The sequence below is a fragment of the Styela clava genome, chromosome 13, assembly GCF_964204865.1.
Source record: "Styela clava chromosome 13, kaStyClav1.hap1.2, whole genome shotgun sequence".
NCBI lineage: Eukaryota > Metazoa > Chordata > Ascidiacea > Stolidobranchia > Styelidae > Styela > Styela clava.
The window spans coordinates 12,509,004-12,532,720 of NC_135262.1; the positions used below are offsets into that span (position 1 = coordinate 12,509,004).

General features: G+C 34.8%; 2 protein-coding genes across 2 annotated transcripts; both read right to left on the bottom strand.

Moving 5' to 3' along the window:
- Positions 1-849: 849 nt before the first annotated feature.
- On the bottom strand, positions 850-17,259 carry LOC120333243 (calcium-activated chloride channel regulator 3A-1-like). Its single transcript, XM_039400607.2, has 20 exons — positions 15,535-17,259; positions 15,090-15,227; positions 14,599-14,749; positions 13,867-13,987; positions 13,629-13,800; positions 13,098-13,349; positions 12,749-12,976; positions 11,686-11,799; positions 11,359-11,553; positions 10,757-11,014; positions 9,758-9,919; positions 9,537-9,639; positions 4,580-4,659; positions 4,342-4,432; positions 4,091-4,205; positions 3,671-3,807; positions 3,002-3,188; positions 2,511-2,644; positions 2,381-2,422; positions 850-2,179 (listed from the first exon to the last, which is right to left on the bottom strand). Exons 1-20 carry the CDS (start codon positions 15,694-15,696, stop codon positions 2,130-2,132), a joined length of 2,892 nt encoding a protein of 963 aa, XP_039256541.2. The 5' UTR covers positions 15,697-17,259; the 3' UTR covers positions 850-2,129.
- A 2,441-nt stretch (positions 17,260-19,700) lies between these two features.
- On the bottom strand, positions 19,701-23,643 carry LOC120332423 (4-galactosyl-N-acetylglucosaminide 3-alpha-L-fucosyltransferase FUT6-like). The gene is made up of 6 exons (XM_078119261.1): positions 22,799-23,643; positions 22,399-22,488; positions 22,042-22,121; positions 21,381-21,500; positions 20,733-21,263; positions 19,701-20,313 (listed from the first exon to the last, which is right to left on the bottom strand). Exons 1-6 carry the CDS (start codon positions 23,087-23,089, stop codon positions 20,025-20,027), a joined length of 1,401 nt encoding a protein of 466 aa, XP_077975387.1. The 5' UTR covers positions 23,090-23,643; the 3' UTR covers positions 19,701-20,024.
- Positions 23,644-23,717: the final 74 nt, after the last annotated feature.

The following is a 23,717-nucleotide window of genomic DNA, read 5'->3' on the forward strand; positions in this document are numbered from 1 at the left end:
ACAACGCATCTATTTCGATACCCAGTGTATATAAGTGTCGAGTGATAAAAACGTCACTTTAAATCCATAGTTTGATTGTTGTTGTTGTCCAGTCTGGCGTCCCTCAATTCTGTTTTGCCGTATCGGCAAAACTGAATGTTCCTAAATCATTTTTTCTCACTTTGATTTGCGGCTTGATTCATTTCTCTCGTTTTGACTAATCGCGAGTAATCGGCAAACCTAACGCTCACAAATCTTTTTTTTCCCAACCATTTTCGAAATGCTCTAAGTAAGATAAGTAACAGAACGATAAAGCCTGGTAACAGCACTCCGAGATTGACAGACACAGACCTGTAGATGTCATAAACACTTGAAACATATTATTAAATTCACAGTGAAGCTTGCTAGGCTGGCTTCTCAAAAATACCAAATGCGGTCGACGCAAGTGACCGAAGTGAGTGACTGAATTCGACCGTGCGTATTATGCATGAACCTTGATATTTTCATACAATTCACATCCTAAAAGAGCCCTGCGTATTATACAATTGTGCGTATTATACATGAAGAAATACGCTATATCGTTGCATTTCTTGGGCGGTGTACTACTTTGGCCAATTTCATGGAATACAACTTTGCTAGAAACATATTCTGGGAAAATCTGCGCTAGACTCTGGCTACCAGAGGAGTGCTTGACTTCTCACCTAAGATGATTCTCGCCACGCTCGGTTTAGTTTAATTACGACAAGGTATAATTTTATTTACATGTAAGCGAGCGCAATTGCCATGACTTTCGAGACGTGTTCAAAATTATATGATCTGAACCTTATCTAAAGTTTAGAGCCTGATTTGAAGTATTATAAAATAGTAGACTCTTATTTCTTTCGTATCATTCAATGATATGTGATTGTAGTCTGAATATTCATTAGCAGTATATACAAATTAGTCACAAGAGGTACCCGATTGGGACTTAATCAGTGAATTGATTAAATGAAAAACCTGTTTGTCAATAGACCTTCGTCATTCAAAACCCATCCTACGCGCGAATCTTTCATTGTAGACGTGTGGAGTTTTGAGGATAGAATATTTTTTGATATTTTTATCATGATAAACATGGTTAAGATTTTTGATAATCGTTCATTGAAATTTTAGTGGGCGTGTTGTTTTCGCTGGCGTCTGTCTCACTTTTCCATGACATTTTGCCAACGCGTTGTAATCTGTGAAATATGCGCTCCAACTGCTCGTGTTTCTTATTATGTCCTTATTTAGTTTCCACCCTCTCGGTGCGATACCGGTAGTTTTAAAATAAATAACACGTCAGCATGCCTTCAGTAGGTGGTTGCTAACTGTACATGTATGAATGCGTAAAACCAGTAAACAAACGCGCGAGTGAAATGATATAGATAAAAGACTGTCAATGTTGAACGCTTCCAGTACCGGTACCCAGTAGTGGGATTCAGCCGGTTTTGCACCGGTTCTATAGAACCGTCTCACGGAATTTTATGAGATCAACGAACCGGTTAGCATTACATGACTTTTTGTAACAGAACCGCCTGAAAATATGACAATTGTATGATGGAACCGGATGACAAAAAAATTGAATCCCACCACTACCGGTACCCAAGGCAACATTAGCGCTGCATATTTCCCAGGTTGGCAGAATGTCATAGTTTGGGTGGAAAGACGTCAGCGGAAACACAACACCCATTAAAATTTTAATGTACGATTATCAAAAAACTTGACCATGTTAATCGTCATAAAATATCGAAGAACATCTAAAAATCATTCTATATATAAAACTGCCCACGTTTACAACGAAAGATAACTAGGAAATCACAAACAATGCAAATTTCTGCCCTGGTGATCACATACCCCATAAGAGCCAATGTTAAAATTGTTTGGTATATCTCACTTTATTTTTGCGCGTAGGATGGGTTTTGAATGATTAAGGTCAATTAGGCAGATTGGAATTGAGTGATAACTGTTCACTCATTTAGAATAAAACGTGCAAAGTAGAGCATATACGAAATAAGATATGGGCAAACATTAAGCAATCAGGATCAGCAGCAATCAGACACAACTATTCAAGATAATGTTCATTGAATGAATATAAGAATCACGGTTGGTTTTTATTCTTCACTTGTATGTAAGCATCAGTTCCGACAAAACAGGCATCCGAGAATGACAAGTATTGTTATAAGAACTGCAAAGTAAATAATTGATAATTCATTATATTTTTATTATTCAAGAATGTTGAACATCGTTCATATTGCCGGATGTTGTCAAAATCATTCTGCAATATCAATTGAGTTATATTATACAAATTAAATTGCACCAGCCCAATAAATGAAATTCTGCCGGTTCACAAGAAAAAAACGATATATTTTCATTTTACTCTCCTTACCTACTCCTCCTATTAATCCTCCAATGAAGTACCAAAATTTGTCTGAAATACAAATAATAAATATGTGGGTATTAAATTGATATTAATATCCAGTGCTTCATTCATCTGCAGATTTTGTGTTTAATTTTACCTCCAAATGGTAGATTTGGAGCAGTTGTTGGATTCACGGGTGGTGGTGGCTCGATAAAAAATGTGATGAATGCAATGTTTGAAATCTCTGATGGATTATTCTCTTCATCGTAAGCGCGCACAGCCAATGCTACTCTGTAGAAAACAATGTTATAGATTTTAAATAAAATCATCAATATTTAATAAAGCATTATATATATAGTCTGGTTAAGATAATACTGGGACTGTAGAGTGGGCTAGGTATTTCTGCATTAAAGTTGGGAGAAATGTGACCTCCGACTTCAGAAAGTTTGAAAGTAAGATTCCGGTTTCAACTCCAATGAAATCCTCCAAACCCCGACTCCATAGCATTGAAAAAAAAACTATCAATTGATATTTGCAACAATATATAAGTACGTATTTTTATTTACTCTTGAATTGAATTTTGAACTCTTTCACTATTTGTGTTAACATGTCATAAACTTTGTAATCTAATATGCATACTATACTCACTGAACAGAAGCCGCATTGTCTGGAAACGTTGAGATGGTAAAGGTGAAACTCTCCATTTGCATAGCCGGCTTCGGATTGTTCAAATTTCCTTCAGTAATTAATACATTTTGTACGGATGTCTGGTTTGCAAATTCCGACAACAGCAGCGAGGAATCATTAAATGTGTATTTGATCTCATACCATGACGCTGAATGTTGAAAAATGTCATCACACATGCTGTTAACCTATAACTATGTCAAGAATAAATAAAAAAGTAAAACTTGTCAATAGATGCCGTGACAACTTTTGATGTGACATAAATTAAACAATGTAAGAAATAGTACTGAAGCTGTACTATACAAATGGAATTGTGGCCCTGGCTCGGCGACTGGTACATTGTGCTGAGCGTTAGGCACACGCACATCGCACCTTTGATTACCCTGTCCCGGTTCGCGGGGGATAATTATCGCTGTCATAAGGTGATTAGTAACGGCAGGTTGATTACGGCCTACTCTACCATCAAGCCCAGGCACCTAAAACATATATTTTATAAACTATTCCCATACCCGGCATGAACTAGTATCTGGACGTGGAGCCGTGATTCGCCATATGATTAATTATAATTGGCCATGTTATATGTCGTCTTATCGGCTTTTGTTTTCCCCGGAATAAATAAGAAAATCTTTCTACCGTTGCCAGAATCATAATCGTCTCCCGGTGCAGTAAACTTTAGCGTAATGCCAGAACTTGCATCGTTCAAATCAACTTGTGTGACTCCAAGATCCGTGATTTTATTTGGTGGAAATATGTCCCGAAATACAACTTGCCTGAAATTTTTTTAACGTCGTTAGTCATAAGACACTGTATATTCTTGACAATAGAACAATTTTGTGAGTTTGATGGTTTTAAAATACCATATAAATAGATTGAATACTTCCGATATATAAATTAAATACACTGGGTGGAAATTCACGAAGGTTGTCAGAACATCAATTTGGAGTTTAAAGCAGGATTCACTCAGATTCATTGTGTGGGATTGGAACAAATTGATGGCGCTGCTTATAAGTTCAACTGAAGCTTATAACTCAGGAAAGTACTTTTATGTATTACCCTGTATAGGCCAATCCTCCAGTGGATGCAGTTCGCTGTAAGGTACCAACAATTGTTGCTCCAGATAAGTCAACTGGTTCGATGTCAATGCTGTTGACATTGGGCACAAACGTTCCTGCATTGGGATAATTCAAATTTTGGAATAATTCAAATAAAAAAAATGGCTACATATTAATTATACCATATATACTCAAATTTCGATACGAAAAATTCAGTTACATATAACCAAAGTGGCATGTTTACTATCTCACCGTCGTCCGAAATAAAGCCAGTGTTAATGTCCGACCCTCCTATAAATCCAACAGTTCCGACTGGTTCATCCCCGCCTTTTTGCACATTTACCTGTGTTACATATAATCTTTCAATTCTTATTATATATAAGTATATTTACCCTATATTAATTTGAGACTGTATGGTCGCTACACCACCTATGCTAATTAAAATTAGTATGATATGATCTACAAAATATATGTATTAGTTTCAATATACCTTAACAAAATATCTTCCTTGTGCATTGAAATTAGAAAAGTATCTTGAATAAACTCCATCCATAGAATTGACGTCGGACCCTGAAAATGACACAAGTATGAAATTGGTAAACAAATGGGTACTCACGTAGTATGTGAACCAAGATGGTGGACACCAGAACGTAGTATGTGTATCAGGTTAGGTAGGGTTAGGCCATAATTTTATTCTAATTTTCCTTATTTTAGTTACCGGTATATTACGAGTTCGGGGACTAGCCAAGTGTCTCCCAGAGTATTTGTACTTGAAATTATGGTATGTTCACATACTACGGGAGTACCAACAAATGACTCACAATTCAGAATCAAGATCGGGTCAAATATTCCATATTGTTAATAATTTTGTTCGTCGTCCGTTGCCATATATTTTGCAATTTACATTATAAGTTTCAGTTATGCAATGCCTAATCAACCAACATAATGCTAGACCACTCCGGATAGTTATAAGTCACAAAGTGGGTCTACGGAACGTTTTGCTGCATTCTGCGTTCTCATTGTTGTTAATGTTGGCGTATTTGTTGTTGTTGAAATATACCCTCTTTTCCCCGTAGCTAATTAAGCAATCTATTTCAAATTTTTCATACTTTGAGATAGCTGAAGGCGCTAAAAGCCTATTAGGCTACTTTAAATTTTTTTTTTTCAATTTTCTTTGTGCATTATTGAGATAAAATATCTTACCGAAAAATTTGATTTTCAAGGGGAACGATTTTTATTCCACCGTACACACTTCTCTAGCACTGTGCTAGTCGACCGCCTCCGTCACACGACTCCGCGATTTCTTTTCATCGCAGCAAACTCGGTGAGCTCGAAGCATCATGAAGTGAATTGCTGAGGGCGAGACGACATTGGGCCTTCTGGTCTATCTATTTGATCGTAACTTTTTGTTTGGTGATACAAATAGAAAAAAATCAAACCACAGCTATCTGGAACATCAGCAGCAACTGACTCTCAGATGCATGAAAATCTGCAAGTTTAACGCTTTCGCTGCCAAGCCATATTCGACATTTTTCCGATGTTTGAGAGTCACGTTTTCAAATAGCTATATTTTTAAAACCGTTTAGCCACACAAAAAATATGAAAGTTGTTCAGTTTTTTCATGGCTATCTAATAATCATTTTATTTATGTTCTAGAAGGCTCAATTGAAAAGATAAATGAAAAAATATAATTAAAAATTTGTACAAAAAATAAAGCGATTAATAGTGCCGTTTTCCACAAAAAACGAGAAATTAGGTATGACAGTTGGGTAACCAAAATATTTATCTTTTCATACACAAAAAATCGAATGATGTTTGCATTTGAATTTTTCGAGCAACAAAGCGGTAAAGTTGCAAAATTTGCTACTTTTTTGCCTGTGTTGCCGTCGAACGACGCTCTGACGCACCTAAATTACGTCATGATGATCGTGCGTTGTTGCGTAACTACAACGTGTCGTCGATATCGCGGCCTCCAGCTGTGCGTCGCCGTCAACGTCATTGGATGTGACGCCAGAACTTATATCATAGAAAAGTTATGCGGATTTGTTTAAAAACATGACGAAGAGCCAACTTAAAAAAGACGATGAAGAGCGATTCCTGCGATGGAAAAAAATATTTTGGTCTGTACTTGGCAGTACGTAGATAGGCCTTGTTATCCATCCACAACGCTCTTTTATTTCGTCAAAAAGCATAACATGTCGCTATTAAAAGGCAATGGTAACATAAAATTTGCCGTTTATCTTGGTTACTTTAATTTTTTTCATACGTGCTTCCTCTTCAGCCCTTTTTTTGTTTTGCTTTCGACATCATTCTGACATCCTTCGTAATTTTGCAGGTGCGATCTAACCACAAGACGTCGAAAATCGACGACTCTCTGGCATTGTTACGTAACAAAACGATTTGAGCTGAACTAACATCAACGTTAGATGTGCATTACTGGTTTTGCAATGCAACTTTTGGTTTTGCAGCTTACATTTCTTAATTCTAACCTCTAGGGCCCCTTTGCGCTGTGGGCCCTCCCGCGACCGCGGGGGTTGCGGGGGTGGATGCTACGCCACTGGAAAAAGCCCTTGTGTATTGAAAATTACACAAGATCCATGGGTGAGGTCGATCGCATGGAATGATAACTTATTTGTTCCCTCGCAAAAGACTAGAGCGGTTTTTCCAAATCTTCGATGCCTTGATAAGCATTGGCGCGGTAAATGCACATATTCTGTATAGTGGAGTCTGGAAAGAATTGGAAGATTTTATCCACGATATATGCCTTGACTTGTTAAAACCTCGCTGGCCAACTCTACGATATATCGTGATTGCGTGCAATGTTCGGATCGACAATCTCGACGAACAAGAACCAAATATTTTTGCAGGGGTGTTGCTTTTTGCCCCGCACCATGTACAGAGTTATATCACATGGAAATACATGATCGTTGACAGCCTCTTATCATTGTGGACTGTTTCTTCACCTCAATTTCCTGTTTATTTTCATTCACCCAAGTTTCTTTTATTTTTGTACGTTTTATATTTTCTGGTGATGGTACAATATACAATTGGTCACCGCATCAGGACCAAAATATAATCGCAATTTTCCGTTTAACATTATTATTGCGGTGTCGCAACATTTTGCCCATCGCTTTGTTGTCTCTGCTGGCGCCACCATGTCGCCATAATCGTGCGCTGCGTAATAACGTCAATTACGTCGTCAACGACGTCACCGTAATAATAGATCGTGCGTCGACGCGACCCGTAACCTTGACGAATACGTAACGTACGCAATTTAATCGTATGGAACCATGAAAATACCAATGCCACTAAAAATGGCAAACTTAATTGGTTATGAACTCAGCGACAAATAAAGATGTAATATTTATTTTAAAATCGATGGAAAGATATTTAAACAGTGTACAATTTTTCTAGCGAGTAGGCTACTTTGCTCTATCTTACATACTTTAGGACAGTGACTCTCAAACTAGGGTTTGAGAGCCGCATGCGGCTCTCGACAACCTTTCCTGCGGCTCTTGTTAATGGTTTGAAAATTAATTACTTTCAAAGAAAATTTTTCATTGAAAACTAGCCATTGACTTGAAATTAAAATGCAGAAGTCTATTAGTCAGTCGAATGGATTTCCCCGTGTTTATTTGCGTAGTGTTGACTAATCTACAATATGCAATAGTGACGCAACAGTAAGCGTTTTCGCGACCACTCGGACACTTTTCACTTTGAAAGATTTTAGACATGGCTGTAATCATTGGCTTTGTGGATTTTCAGTTTTTGTCGCATTTCCGAATATTATGTATAAATCAAATAACTCAATGATTGTTTTAGTATTTAGTATACCCTTGCGTTCACATCAGCGACAGCTGTTGAATACATTATGGGCTGAAAACCAAATTAATTTTATTCTGAGTTTTATCCCCTGCCTTGGATTTGACCTTCCTTATTACCGCTTGGAGATTAACCGTGCCTGTTTAAAGTGAACAGTAACCGAGATGCAGATATTTATTGAAATGATAATTGAGGTTCTCATGCTTTTCCATGGTGTTCGTGTTATTTTATTATTAGATAGATAAACCTAGCAAATTTACGATTGCGTGAATTCTGAATGTTGATATAAAAGAGCGATTAAATAAATTGGCAATAAAGGCCTTTGGGCCTAATAGAGGGTCGGACGCTAATTATGACTAATTCCTTCAAGTTTTAACGTTTTTTTCCCAAAAACAACACCCCGATGGTTATTATAGCTAAAATACTTACTGAGTGATGCTCAATTTTCTTTACGGAATTCACAAATTCAGCACTTCACTTAAAGGTTTTGATTATGTCATGCCTTAAGGCTTAATTATTACTGCCCAAATGCTTCAAAATTCAACAACGAGTCAGTGTGCATTGTTACAACAAAATGCACGATTGATTTTACGTTCTACTCTTGGTTCAACGGCCATGCATGGTCGAGCTGATACAAAGTGATTTAAAGGGAGTAGCATATGACATTTCTTATATGGTTACTACAACTTTTAATGAGTGTTTTTCAAACAAGTAACTCATACCAGCTTTTGGAAAAACTTTTGGTCATTTTAAATCCATGCTATTTATATAACTAGAGTTTTCTAACGACCCAAAATCGCCCTTTTCACAATGAAACGCCGAAAAGTCATTTTAACATTTAATTTTAATCAACTTTATGTTCGGTAATGCAAGAAATGGCTAATGACATGTCACCAAGCATGCGGAGTTTAAAAATTTAAATTTATTTTAAATACCCAACTTGGTTTGACGTTTCTAAATTTACGGAACGGTCGGTAGGTTTTTTTTTTGCAAAATATGGAATTGAAACGAAACGTTAAGTGCAAAGATAGCATATAACACCATAACCCAAAGACAACGACTTTTCAAATTTGTCGTTTTTTTCTGATAGCGAGCGCCGTTGGAAAATCTCACACAATCTACGATTGAGTTGGAGACGCGCGAATTCGGTGTCCAAGCAGAGCAAGCAGAGAGGTTCAGGCCACGTGGTACCAAATATTCGAATAGTAAAATATCATTCAAATATTTGCCCAGCCCTAGTTGTTACATGTGTTGTTGTTACGATGACTTGATATTTTAAATACGCGCTTAAGGTTTGTTGCTATTTTACCTTGCGTTGTTTGTGTGCGGCTCTTCATAACTTTGAGGTTTGAAATGCGGCTCTGGGACTGAAAAAGTTTGAGAACCACTGCTTTAGGATATAATGGCGTATGAACCTGGCATAGCCAATATCGAATTTTTTGTAAAATTCTCCGGTCTATTTTGCTCATTTTCACAAAATTTAGGCAATTTATTGCAGTTTCTGTCGATGTGAATATTGTTGAAATTGATCCATCCAACGTCGAGATATTGTGCAAGTAAGGGGTCAGCTGCTTGGGCCTATATAGTAGCCCGTGGCAGCGAAAGCGTTAATGATAACAACTTACCTGCACCATTATCCAATAATGTTATCGAAGTCTCCTCTCCTATGGGCCTAGTTATTGTGGCCTTCACAGTAGCTCCAAGTACAGGACGTAGATTTTGAAAGACCTAAATTAAAATTGAATCAAATAACATTGCCATGAGAATGCTATTCGCGTTTATACAACCATGATATTATAAATATGTTTAAAGTTATTGCAGTATTGCACTATTTAATACTACTCACCCTTGCAACCACAACGGCGGCTTGATTTCCGGAAACATTTGTCAAGGTTAGTTCTGGTTCAACAGTTATTGGATAAATATTTGCTTTGGATGGAGCAGATGTGACAGAAATGGTTACCACGTCTTGAAACTTTCCTGTAATATTGTACTCCCAAACTCCAAACTGCAAAGAAAAAAAAAACAGGAACCAAGTTTAAAGACGAAATTGACACTTTTTAGGAAAAAGGCTTCCAGAATTTTGCTACCAATATATGCATTGATACGTAAACTTGAAATACTTTGAAACATTGAGATAGTTTAGATTAGATAGTTTGATATTATTGATGATCAATTGAGATAGTTTGATATTATTGTGATCGTTTTACTTTGAAATAAATATGTATGTAAAATATATTCTCGATAGTTCTTCTCATATCCTTTCATCATAATGCTAATTAGGATCAAATTATAATCTTAGGTGCGAGATTTAATTGAGATAGTTGGATATTATTGTGATCGTTTTGAAAAAAATCGATTCGATGTAAGAAATTGTAACAATTTCAATCGTTATATATTGGTGGCATAATATTTCCAATATACAAAATTAAAACAAAAACCGGAGTGCAATGCTCAAATATAAATATACCAGCACAAACATTGCGGTACCGGTACGGTAAAACCTTAGAGTACCGTGTTTACTGGGAAGATCGGCGAACAAGCGTTACAAAATAAAACGTTTGTCATATATTTCAAATAAAAAAGTGACATATTGAGAGAAATGTCGGTTCTTCTATTTTATGTAATTAAACATTTGAAAGAGAAAAGTAATTTTTCAGAATCACAACAACGCGAAATTAGCAAAAAGATCGTGTCAAATATTAATATATCTTTTAGAATTGCCAATAATAGTTTGAAATGAGGTACTCACGTAGTATGTGAACCAAGACACCAGAACCGTATGGTCATTAAAAATGAAAAATGGTCAATGAAAAATGAGTAACAACAAAACTAAGAATGTTACTTCCGCAATTCCAGGAATGGTGAAAGTTATTATCTTGAAGCTGCTGTCGTTTTGGTGAATGTTGTTAATTGAACATGTTTCACCCTCGACGACAACATTTGAATAAACACAATTTGAAGATGGCGATTTCAGATCGATTTTTGGTTCAATGTACAACCAACTGAAAGTAAATGTAGTTTGCAGTCCTACGGAACCATCAATAGCAACCTTTCCAGTTTGACGAACGTCTGGAAATATTTCAAAAGACTCGCTAGATATCTGAAAATAACAAAAAAAAATCAATGTGATTTTATTCAGAATTTATCACATTTATTTCAATATTTTATTTTAGAAAGATTACATAAAAATATATTCTCATATAAAACACATATCCAATATCCTATTGTTCATCCGCCAGATGTATATATGCAGAGATCTCATCAATTCTACTAATGCATGCAGTTTGTACAGCTCACAATATAATATAAACCGTTATAATACTAATTCGTTGGGATTACATGGGATTCTGTTAGGATTACATGGCATTACCTGCCTAAATTAGACCACCGTTTGATGGCGTTCAGATTATTTAGCTGCGAAAGTCAAAACTAATAGCGTAATACTTGTATAGATCCTGTTGGGATACCCCCATCGTTTGACTGCGCTAGCGAGGCAAAAATGTTATTCAATTCGGAACCAGAGTTGATTGCGTCGCTTGCATAGTACCAGTCTCCACCTGTTTCCGAGCTCAATTGTTGCAACGAACTGTCAGAATTGACATTGACCAAACCAAAAAATATCGCTTGTAATATAACACCCTAAAAATATAATAATAATAATTTTGATAAAACTGATTTCACTTTTACTTGTAAATTAAAAAAAAAACGATTTTAAAAACGAGACCAATATTTATAAGTTTATTCATATTACTTATTGCGAAACTGACACACCTTACTCATTACGTCTGGTTTCACGCTATCAACAAAGGGTTCAACATTTTCTTCTCCATCAGTAAGAACGATTACATACCCACCCTCTGGTGACTGCCCATTGTGACTTAGTACCTGTAAAGTAAAGCAACGCATAACCAATTTACGTTTTCATTTATGAGATAAGTGCGGAAAAAAGGTTACATTAGAAATAACGTCTATTTAAGTATAGGGCTTCAAGAGAAGACCCAATCACCATGCTCATTGAACACCGATAATTATGCAGATAGTCAGGAAGCAATTCGCTATTGTTGGTCTACCATACGTAATTGCCAAGGTATATTCTCTCAAAATCCAAAAGCGCGATTCGCAAAACTACAGTTTAAATTCTAGAGAATATAAATCATTTAATCTCCCGAATTACCGCCATCACAAACATATTATACTTACTGATTTATTATTAAAATACTCTGTAATTTGGAACGTGATCTGGTGTAAATTAATGTAAAATTTTTATTCCAGTTTTCAATCTATGGTAAATATTATAACCACGACTAAAAGTTATGAAGTAAAATTTCCTCATGCCTAACGGCTGGAAATTTCAAATCGAATATTTTTCTTATTCTGTGTAACAACTCAGCAAACTGTCTCAGTGATGGATTCTATGTTTTCGGTTGTTTATTTGTCTGAAGAACCCATACACAACTACATACTTTTCAAGTATTCGAGTTTCGATTCGATTTGAAATGGATATTCAATTTGGGGTATTTGAAAATGCCCAGTTTTACCTCTATTTCAATGCGAGCGAAACTGGATCTAATATCAAAATGGTACAGATGTGAGATTTGGCCGTAGTTTGTTTTTGTAAACCATTGATGCACATAAAGCGTCCGATCTTCATGAGATTGGAACAGCGAATCTTTATGAAGACCAAAAATTCGCTTTTATTTTCTGGATAGACTCAGAAGTACTGGTCTGATAACCATGTACCACTGAATACCAGGTTCTATTTATTAACACAATTTCATTGCACAAAATAGTGTAAATATTTATTGCTGGCAACGTAGCTAAATGACATGATTACCTGCACCCCCGCAAGAATTCCTTGGCCAATTGCTGTTACGCCACTTGCAAAGCTGGGCAGTAAACGAACAAGACTGTCCCGGCTATTATCTCCATTTTGCACTTCCGTAAGCTGTTTCAAAACTGATGCAGAAGAGTCGAAAGTAACGAGTCCCACAAATGTACCTTCGTTAGCACTACTTTTTATGAAAAGTCGAGCGGCTCTCCTGAGGTCTTCAAGCTTGCCATTCTGTTAGAGAAAAAGAATTCAGATACTACCAACACATAATCAAATTATATTGGACGCCTTAAGAAATGAAACATACTTCTCAGTTTTCATTTTCGATTTACTTTCTCGAGTTTTTACTTACCTCATTCATACTCCCAGATGTGTCCATGACAAGAACAACCCTTTCCATTTGTGGTTTCTTGACGTGAAAATTTGGAACAGTGCTCCTTATCGCAAAGTTAGGTTTATTAATGGTATCTCCACGAAAATCACGAGTGTCCATGATAACTGCCCAAGTGCTCCTTCCATTGCATTGCCTGTTTTGTCGATTAGGTGCGTTTTTGTTGTGGTTGTTTATTGGGTCGGACGGATCGTCGTGACAAAATGTCGTTACCTATGATTTGGAAAAGATTTAAAATTAGAGCTTGAATACTGGTCGCTAAGCAGCAATAAAACCATATCATTTGACACTAAATTAGTTTAATTAATATCATATTGCGGTATACACGTTTTGTATATATTTGTATCCATACCCTTGTCAATTTCAACGTATATATTGATATATTTATACTCATATCACAATCTTGTGTGTCCCATACAAAAAAAATTCTTGGACATTATAATTGCAATTAAAGTTTATCTCCACTATTCGTAATAGTTTGAATATTTTTACCCCATCAATAAATTGCGCAAACATTAAAGATGTTTTGACGTTGCTTGGCTGTGTTTTATCTGGTATAAATTTACACTTTGGCTCAGGTAGTAGTGTGGACTCGTCGGTGGTACATGGTACCCATCGTTCTGAAATTCTTCTATAACCCTGTCCTTGTATTCCGAGAGAGCATCTAAACGATTTAATAGAAATATTTATTTCATTCTGATTGCAAAGTTAAGAAAATCCTTTTTTATACCTTGTTGCCTCCGCCTGCCCTTTTGAGTTCAAATAGAATGGTTTATCATTAGGATCACCCGTTGTATATTCGTCAAATACTCCCCATCTACAATGTCCCCATTCATGGACAACAAGTTTACCTAAAAACACATGAAGAATATTCTTAACTTAATGTAGTGTTAGCCTAAGGAAGTATAAATTCACTTTAACTAAATTTGTAAATTGGTTCTATTCAAATTCCCGTATATGGTTGGTAGGTACAATCCTTATTGATTAAATTAACATTGTGCTTATTATTATAAAATGAACTAAACTGAGAAAACAATTATTTAAATCGAAACAGGATTGCTAATGACCCTGCTTTATCATAAACCCGAGATAAATAAAGTTTTGGTTAACAAAAGTCAACTAAAACAGTATGGCATTGCTGAAAAAATAGAATGCCGCCAAATAGCCTTAAAATTTTGTTAAAAATTGCATTACTGATACGAATATCAGATTTTCTGTTTTTCTAGGCGTCTTCATTACAGGGAAATGTCGCTACATTGCCGCTCAGTTGTTTAGACGAAGGAGAAAAGCGATGAGTGGAATGTGAGTCGCTGCTAACTGAGTCACTGATATGAGTCCCTGATAACTCATTTCAAACTGAAGGGAGTCACTGATAATTGTGCTAGAAAACTGAGAAAAGCGAAGAAAAACGTCTTATTCTAGAATTTTTTTTTTATTACAACTGTAGTATACAAAGTTTTACCTTTCGGTCCGTAGCGTTCAGATATAGCGGAATTGAGTAGATATTCTGGTGTTAAGTGAATGTAAGACCCTGGTGATCCGCAGGGCGTTTCTTTCCAACAGTACGGAGTATGGCCCGAGCTGGGGTGAGAAGGTGCGATTCGTATATCAGCCTACAACAATAATGAGACTCTATTTTAAACAACGAGATAGAACATGGTTTAATCGTTCGGCATTTGCAGTTTCGAGAACAATGTTAGAGCAGAATCTCAAAAACCGCTTAAGCCATTGGGTTTGTTGGAGATTTAAAAGCTATACTGTAATTAAATTAGTTGGATATTTGGGCATTTTGATTTGTTAAACTGACTTTATGGTTTAGTTATTTCTTAAGGTAATAAGTCTGCGTATATCTCTACTTTGTTATTGAGTGCTGGGACATCGACGTAGCCTACGTCTAGTTTGGATCCTAAATCAATCTGTAACTGCACATTATGCAAGTCAATGATAGCTCACAGATTTGAAATTTTCTTTTGATGCTGGTGTATAATCCTTGTTTTTCCAATTATTAGGGACGAGTATTGTGACGTCTTTGAAGTAAGCTCTCCGTTTTGTAGCTGTAAATAGAGCAGCTGAAGCATCAGTCATCATGTTCTAAAATAAGAAGATAAAATGCTAAATACCGATACTAATATCGCAAATATTTGTTTGTCTCACCACGTGTGCCAAACAATCGAGTTTCCAAACAAGCCTTAGTTTAACTACTACCTAAAATAGTTTTTATGGTTCCAATTGGTGCATGGATGCAACTCTATAGGGCTAGGCCTACGTACCAATTGGGTAACCACGATTAACATTTTCACCGACAATTTATGTATGATGATGTAAGATAATATGTTCGGTTTAAAATACAGGTTTTTAATACAGCCGCTTCTTTTTCTAGTTCTCCATTCTTACTTACCTTAATGGAATCGATTATTTGTTCGTTCTCCGGGACATCAGGGTGAATCGCGACCACTAAATCTGTAAATCCATTGTTTTTGAATTTGAGTAATTTTTTGTCTCCAAGACCAGTCTGTGATGCAATCGTCATCAATATTATTAATTCTTTTAATTTCACCATTTCCAACAATTTTAAGTTGCAATGTTTCTATTTTACTTGCTGTGCTGTCACGTCATCATACCAAACGAAATAAAATAGAGTAGTTCACAGCAAGAATTGCAATGAAATATCACAAAGAAAAGGTTGGCGTTCAGAAGTTTGATGTACATTATATTTAAAATTTATTCTATATTTACAGTACTTTGAAGTCCTATTTTGAAATTGTTTTTACCTTCTGTCGGTACGCTTGTGGTTTTGTGGAATTTTATACGAACCCGGATTACCCGCCTGACTGAAAACGGCATTTACAGATATAAAGTATCGACAAGGATGATCTAACATTCGTTACAATAACATCAGTCTTTTAAGTAAGCTTTATCTCATGATTTTTGTGGGGTTTGTTTACGCAAAAAGGAACTGTGTGAAACTGAAGTACGCAGATTGCGTTTCAAAACCCCTACAACCCCTTTACCATTGCCAAAAAGATCAACCCAAATAGAATTGCATGCACCGTCAACTCCTCATATATTTATATTAGAATATATTTAATTTTACTTGCCATAGTATTCATATGAAAATTATTTTTATGCTGCAATATTCTACGCTATACTTATTGTTCTATAGTAGACATTATTCAAGTCGGATTAATATAAAAACAAGAATATCGGTCAGAGACCGAAGACTTATCGATCAAAAGTTAGGGGATCCCCAAAACAGCGCTCTTACTCCATAGTGACACCTTGTGTCCCATCACTAATTAATTAATACATCGCTAATTATACGACATAATTCATCTAAAATCAATAGGCTTCTGGTCCGACATATGATGAAGGCACATGCAAAATCTGGAGCAGATTCAATCTCGCTTTCGTGAGATATCGCGTGCATCTAACAGACAAACAGACAAATACCTATCAACATACTTACCGATTAAAATCGATAAGTAATAACAGGTAAAAAAAAATACCAAAACGTACATTTTAAAAATTTTGCACACGGGTCAATAAGTTATTACATATTTAGGAACCTTTTTTTAAAAAATGTTCGATTCTGCTATATTCTGGCAGTCTAAATTGGATTATAGGATTCAAATTTACAATATCTTAAGTAAACTGCAACATATTTGTATCTCCTGTCCCTATAAAGAACTTCAATCAAGGCTCACAAACTTACATTTAAAAACTATTTGTCTTTCTATCAGCGGATATCGGACGGTCATGTCTTGAGTTTGAAAAAAAAAAATTGAAATAAACCATTCAAGTTTGTAGAACCGTGGCAAAATAATGAAAACGATACGTTCAAGTTTTATTTATTGTTGGGATCAAAAATTTCCGGAATACTTGCGATATCTGTCTTTTAGTAGGATTTCAATTTTGAAAACGAGTTATAGTTTTCTGATACTAGAGCAGTTCTTTCCATTCAGAAGAGTTGGCATGCAACCAGATTTAACGAAGAAGAACCAGAAAAATACCAAACAATATTAACCCATCTAAACTCACTATTTTTCTTACGATAACATGAAGTTTACAAAGTGTGATTTCCGCAAATAATTCTATTCCAGTGTTAAATTGAAATAACGTACAGAAAATAGTTCCTATTCTTTCCTCAGAAAATGCAAATAAATTCAATCATCTAATTTAAAGTTTGGACAAAATTGTTTATATTCCTGCACTATTTATAACAGACTAGTGCTATGCACATGACTTAAGTTACAATGACGCGATAGAAGAAGCGATAGTCATACTTGCAAATGAGTTTATTGAATTCGAAAACTTCGGATTAGTAACTAGCCATTATGGTTGATAGAAGAAATTGTGCGCACCTCTTTCTATTTCAACAAAACTCGACTCGTTATTTTACGGATTGGTCTGCGCGGTATGCCATGTTTTTGAAAGGGTTCTGCTACAATCTTCGAACATTTTTGAAAAAATATTGTTGTGTTTTCAAAATAACTCTTCTGAAGCAAATCAACAACAAACATGTAGTCTTCGCAATCCTCACTGCGAACATTTATGACAAGACAGATTTATACATTATTTTTTGTACGTGAAATCTTCCGTTTTTGAATTCTCTTCAAAAATTTGAATTCTCTTCAAAATAACTCTTCTGAAGCAAATCAACAACAAACATGTAGTCTTCGCAATCCTCACTGCAAACATTTATGACAAGACAGATTCATACATTATTTTTTGTACGTGAAATCTTCCGTTTTTGAATTCTGTGTGGGTGTATAAATTGCGTTTTAATGTTCTGGGTATTCAAAAGCATCCATCCATGTTATTTGCGGAAGTTTTGTTGCCATTCAGACGTATCGAGCAAGAAAGACAAAAAATATCAGTTAAATGAATTGATAGCCCATGTAAATTTTACTGTGCTGGCTTCATATGTTTTACAATTTGAACGTTACCTTTATAGCATTTCACGAAGAATACGACTATTCCATAAAGGTTGAAACTAAAACAAATTTTTTTCATTATCTCGTTTTAATTTGTCGAACCGTCGAGTCCACTGCATGATGTAATCTCATTTGCATATAAATATTAGAAAGGATTTTCCACACTGTAGACAGGAATTTGGTGGTTTCAGAGAAAATATCCTTTCATTCTTGTGAATCGGACCACAGCCAATTTTGAGTTATTTCGGTTAGTAAAAGTACCTCATATTTCATCTAAATTATCTTGATTAAATATCGTCACGCCAATAACCGAATTGCGTAAGTCATTTTTAGCATTTTTGAGAAAAACGTAAAAAACTTCCTAATGATATTGTTATGCCATTGAGAGTCAATAATTTGCCATGGATCAATTTTTTGATCGTAGCCGGATTTAATTTAATTTGTATGACGCAGTTAACTGACGTCAAAATGGCGCACTGTGACTTAGGCAGAAATGTGTCTATGACTTGGGGACATACGCAATTTTGCAACTTTACTATATGCACCAGTCCTGAAAACTAAACATTCCAAAAACGAATGTAATTCTTAGTATCTACAATGTCTAATCCCCAAAATAGCTAATCAGTTCCAATTACATTATTTTTTTATGTTTAAAAATATATATTTCATCATTATAACACAATCTGCACACCCACCGAAATAAGACTAAGATTAAATATAATGAATAAAACAGCAATGCACCCAATATAAAAGCCAATCAAGGTGAATTGGACTCGGACAGTCAATATCACAAATGCACGTCTTCCTATACTGTAGTATAAATTCAAATTAATACGTGCTAAGCTAGAATCCGAGATGCAAAAACTCGAAAATACTTCGCCGAGGTTATTTTGTCTTTGTGACGTCACAATAGTACTGCGTAACCATGATAATTCATTATGACGGAACAATTGCACAAATGTGCATGTCATACTAAATCTCCATTTTCATGGGTTTCGGAATTCTTAAAATAAAATCTGAGTTAACAGGCAGGTGCGCAGCATTACATAAATACCTATTTTATAAAAAACTCAAAATCGCCAAAAATGACTTACGCAATTCGGTTATTAGCGTGACGATATTGTGGTATCCAAGCAACAAACTTGCTACATATGATTAAATTATATCCATTGTGGCAATTTGCATTGTGAACTGCTGCACCTTTATATTCTCATTGAAATTGCTGTCTGGTAATTATATTAAAACATTAATATATGACACGCCAGTGAGGTAACTTAATATAAATTTTGTAGCAATTTTCTGTTAACTGCAAATGTTTAGCGGAGGATTGTCTGTAACTTATTCTACTTTCAGGATAACTTTCAACAACCGGAAATTTCAACATTAGTCTATTCTAAAGTTATTCTGAAGTATAGGAAGTCTAAATATTAGAAAACTATCTAATAATTTTACTCGGCCCCCAAAATACGGTGTTGAATAGTAAAATCATTTATCGAAACAAACGGATCGCGGTCATTACTGAACTTATAATTGTTTGTTTATCCGAGCGCCGACTGTCATATATCGGGGAGTTGTTTGTACCCCTCCAGTTTATGTATATATATATAGTCTTAATAATTGAACAAAAGTATTAACCGTATATATTTAATATCTTTATTCACGTTTATCCGCATAAATCAAAATGCAGTGGTAACATTTCGTTGCCATTGATCGTGCTTTCAAGTCGCTTGTAATTGAAATCTAACAATATTTTGTTAGTAATCAAACTTTGAAATATACGTGTTTCAAATTTTTGAACAGAATAAAATTTGGAAACAATATCTTTTTTGGGAAGGCGAAGATACCATATGCAGCCATAATTTTGCAAGCTTTAGTAAGTAATTTTTTTAGAAGAAACTTCCATAGTTCTGCTTTATATACCGCATGATTGTTGAAAAGTAGAAAACTGTGACAATCATGTTCGTTTTGCTAATGTCTTTGCAGCTAATGATACATTGTCTCTGTAAAATCTTGATGGTGATTTCAAGCAATCTTTGTATTCAGTTTTGTAGTACCAATTGTATAGAGATTTTACAGAACGAGGATATATTTTATCTGATATTAAAGGTCTTTCGTATGTCGACTCGTTGTAATTCGGATTAAACATGTCATCTACATTTATTCCGTGTAAAATACGACATAATTGACAGTATCGTATCTGACGTCCATATTCTGTCAATTTTTCCAATGGCATCTGGTACCATCTATAAACAAATTATTAAAAATTAAGTTTGCTATTTTAAATTGTAGCTTTATTATAAAACAAACAATAAACCAGCCTATGGATGTTTATATGCTAATAATTTATATTTCTGTAATTTGAGTAATTTCGATTTATAATGTACTAAATGGACAAAATGTGAGAATATGATATACGCCAAACTTTCGAGGTAAATTTTCAGAAGATAGTACATGATTTTATTGCAAAGATGACGGGGAGAAATTAATAATCTGATTACCTCTGATTACTGAAACCTTCATTGGGAGACTCACGTAAGCTTAGACAAAACTGTAATGACATTGGGCCAATTTGTTATTTAATTTCGATTACTGCATCACTAGTTATAAAAACAACTCAAAAATTACTACGATATGATATGCAATTATGGAAAAAATTACTTACTTGAAATATTCCAGATATGCTGTGTCGTTTTTATCGAGGTAATTAATGTAGTTAATGAGTTCTTTCACTGTAGAAAAATCGTCTGCGTATATATAAGATCCAGGAGGAGCTATTGCGTCATAGTCTTGTTTTGTTGCTCCCCATACAATTGGTATTGCGCTTGCATCTAGTCCATTTACAAAAAACTTTTCTGTTATGTAATCTCGACAGTGATAAGAGTTTTCAAACGCGAAATAAAATTTGTAAGTTTTTAATAGATCAGCAAACTTCTTTTTTTCTAATTTCGGAAAAGTTGGAAATTTGAAGCATCCACCCAAGGTGTGTAAATTCATCCCTTCAGATTTGATATCTCGTACAAATTGTAAACGAACGTTGGCTCCAGGCATGGTATGGCAGTTTGATATAACAGCCACAGCAACTCTACTTTTATTCTCCAAAATAAGGTTCAAATTTTTTTGATATTCCGACTTTTTCTTCTTCCAAAGTGATAAGTATGTACTTCCGTATGGATGATAAATATCAGCATCACGACTGCAAATATGAAATATCTTTATCACATTTTTTTCATGATTTGTTTAAATGTGAAAAAGTTTTGATATTATCTTTACCAAATTTTAGGTTTACTTATAGTGCAATACATTGATATACCGGAAACTTTGAGTTAAATTAAATCCTAGCTTTTCTTCATATTGAAAATATCGTCGATGTAGATAAAGCAAAGCTGGTGGAGCTTCTCCAGTTTGCCAAACATAGAATTGATCTCTTCTCCTGTAACGAAATGTAATATCAGTTGTACTTTCACTGAGAAAAAATCAGTTATGAAGCCTGAAATATAATTTTGCTGAATTTTTCCAAGGAATTCCATTACGCATCATAATAAAGATAAAATCGTTGTATCATTTTTTTTTCAATAAAATCCCTTCTAGCTTAGCTGTGAGGCTGAAATAGTTTAGATTTATGATACATTATTGTAATGTTACCTTTTTTACTACCCATTGGGGTTTTGTGATTATCTCGATCTCAAATTTACTCACATTAAATTAAATCGACTAGTTCTGTTGTACTTAATTGTAATTAATTAATTAATTGCTGTTGTAATCCGAAAACATTTTAGTTTGATAAATATCGACGCCTCGATCCTTTGATTTTGATATGTTTAATATTCCATACCGATTGGAGTATATTGTGTTGCATACAACAAATTGATTATCCATTACAATGCTATGTTTTTTCTTGTGCAAAAGTCCTCACTAGTCAAGAGCCACAGTTTTTACCGTAAATTATTGTTCTAACATATTATATTGCTTACCTGTTTCGTCGATCAGGCATTGTGTGGGCGAATATTTTTTTGTAATTGAATACGACAGCTTTTGTGGCGTTATCATTGAGCTAAAAATATTATACATTTTTTTTGAAATATTTCTGGAAACGCTTTTGACTTCTGTGCTAAAGATAGGGGATCTTAAATTTTGCAGCATTGAAATAGTTGTTTGCTGCATGCACATATTATATTTTAGAAGAAGGTTACGTTACAATGGAGATTAATGCGGAACAAATGGGACTAGTACGAGACAAGCGGGACATGACATTTTAGAACTCTCCTAATACATCTATATGTTGCTAATACATCTTTCGCATAGAAGAAACTCAATGATACCAAACTTACCAGCGATTTATCAGATGTTATCTCGCACAATCCGCATATACCCTGCAATCTGATTGTCTTGGGATTTTCCCCGTACCATTCAAGAATGATCTGAATGGCAAACAAAATGCAGACAAATTAATAAACAGGCTTATTATCAAACTTTAGTTTAATAATACAACATCAGAGATAAACAAAATGACATGCAAATTATTTTATTGTGATTTGTCAGCTTTCTTATTTCTGCTAGAATACTGTCATAGTTTTACAGTTGTAGTCTTGTCATTGCGGAGAAATGAATCGATACCATAAAGTTCGATCAAATATTCGGGTTATCTCGAGATGAAAGCTATTTTAAAATTAATGGGTTCGCGAATGACGGGTGGTTTTCATTAGACTATTGTTTTAACGGAAGACTTACCTTCTTAGTTGTTTGTGCCTTACGAAGAGCAGTATCTAATTCACTTTTTAAACTTTCACTTAAAAAGGTCGGTGCAAGGGAATTGAACTTTAATTTCGGTTTCAGATTTGAAATTGTGGTTGAAGAGTTTGATTGCTGTAAAGTTTCTGAAGAATTCTGAATGTTTGGGATGACTTGAACACGTTGTTGGTCTTGATTGTAGTAATGATTCGTCAGCAATATGAAAAGTATTGCTGCACATAAAAGTACGCCAAAGTATTTTCTCAATTGATGGATGTCCCTCAAATCCATCAGCGAATGAGTGGCAAATTACTCGTTTCTTATTAGTAGTGTAGGTATTCCCATCTCTATATGCTGATGTAAACTGTGAATCGCTTTACTAACACAATACTGAGAGACCAATAAACGCACGCTGAGTAAAAGTCTAACAGCTGACTTCAAGTATCTTATTACCTTCTTATTACCTCAATGACTGCTGCCACAGAGTCAAGTTCTGTTATAGTTTCAATTTGCCTAGGGCTATAAAAAATATTATCATATACTATAGCTACTGAATACTGATGTAAACAGAACGACAGCATACTTAGGTCGCATAAAATCACTTATGAAGTATGTTATGAAATCAACTACAAATTGGTATTTGTCAGTTTCAGAAATATTTAGGTATTTTCAGGATGGTTTACGTTAGTGATAGTTCAGTTTAATCTTTTTCCTAACTCGACAATTATAGAAAAGGCTGACTATTTTTAATTTGACTAACCATTATCTATATTGTTTTTGCGTTATACGAAAAAGACAAATCATAACTGTATTACCCTTTCAGGCCTGCAACTAACGCCTAAGTCATGGATAAGTTTAGTAGAATTTGAGCATCTAACTGTTAACTGGTTTGAAATTTATCCAATAATCAAAACTTGCA

Excerpts from the sequence above, each read along its gene's own strand:
- LOC120333243 (XM_039400607.2), bottom strand. The coding sequence starts at position 15,696 with ATGGTGAAATTAAAAGAATTAATAATATTGATGACGATTGCATCACAG. Across the intron at positions 14,750-15,089 it reads CAAAAGAAAATTTCAAATCT|GCTGATATACGAATCGCACC; the intron begins GTGAGCTATCAT and ends TTATTGTTGTAG. Across the intron at positions 2,423-2,510 it reads TCCAAATCTACCATTTGGAG|ACAAATTTTGGTACTTCATT; the intron begins GTAAAATTAAAC and ends TTTGTATTTCAG.
- LOC120332423 (XM_078119261.1), bottom strand. The coding sequence starts at position 23,089 with ATGGATTTGAGGGACATCCATCAATTGAGAAAATACTTTGGCGTACTT. Across the intron at positions 21,501-22,041 it reads ATGCCTGATCGACGAAACAG|GAGAAGAGATCAATTCTATG; the intron begins GTAAGCAATATA and ends ATTTCGTTACAG. Across the intron at positions 21,264-21,380 it reads AATTTAACTCAAAGTTTCCG|TCGTGATGCTGATATTTATC; the intron begins GTATATCAATGT and ends TCATATTTGCAG.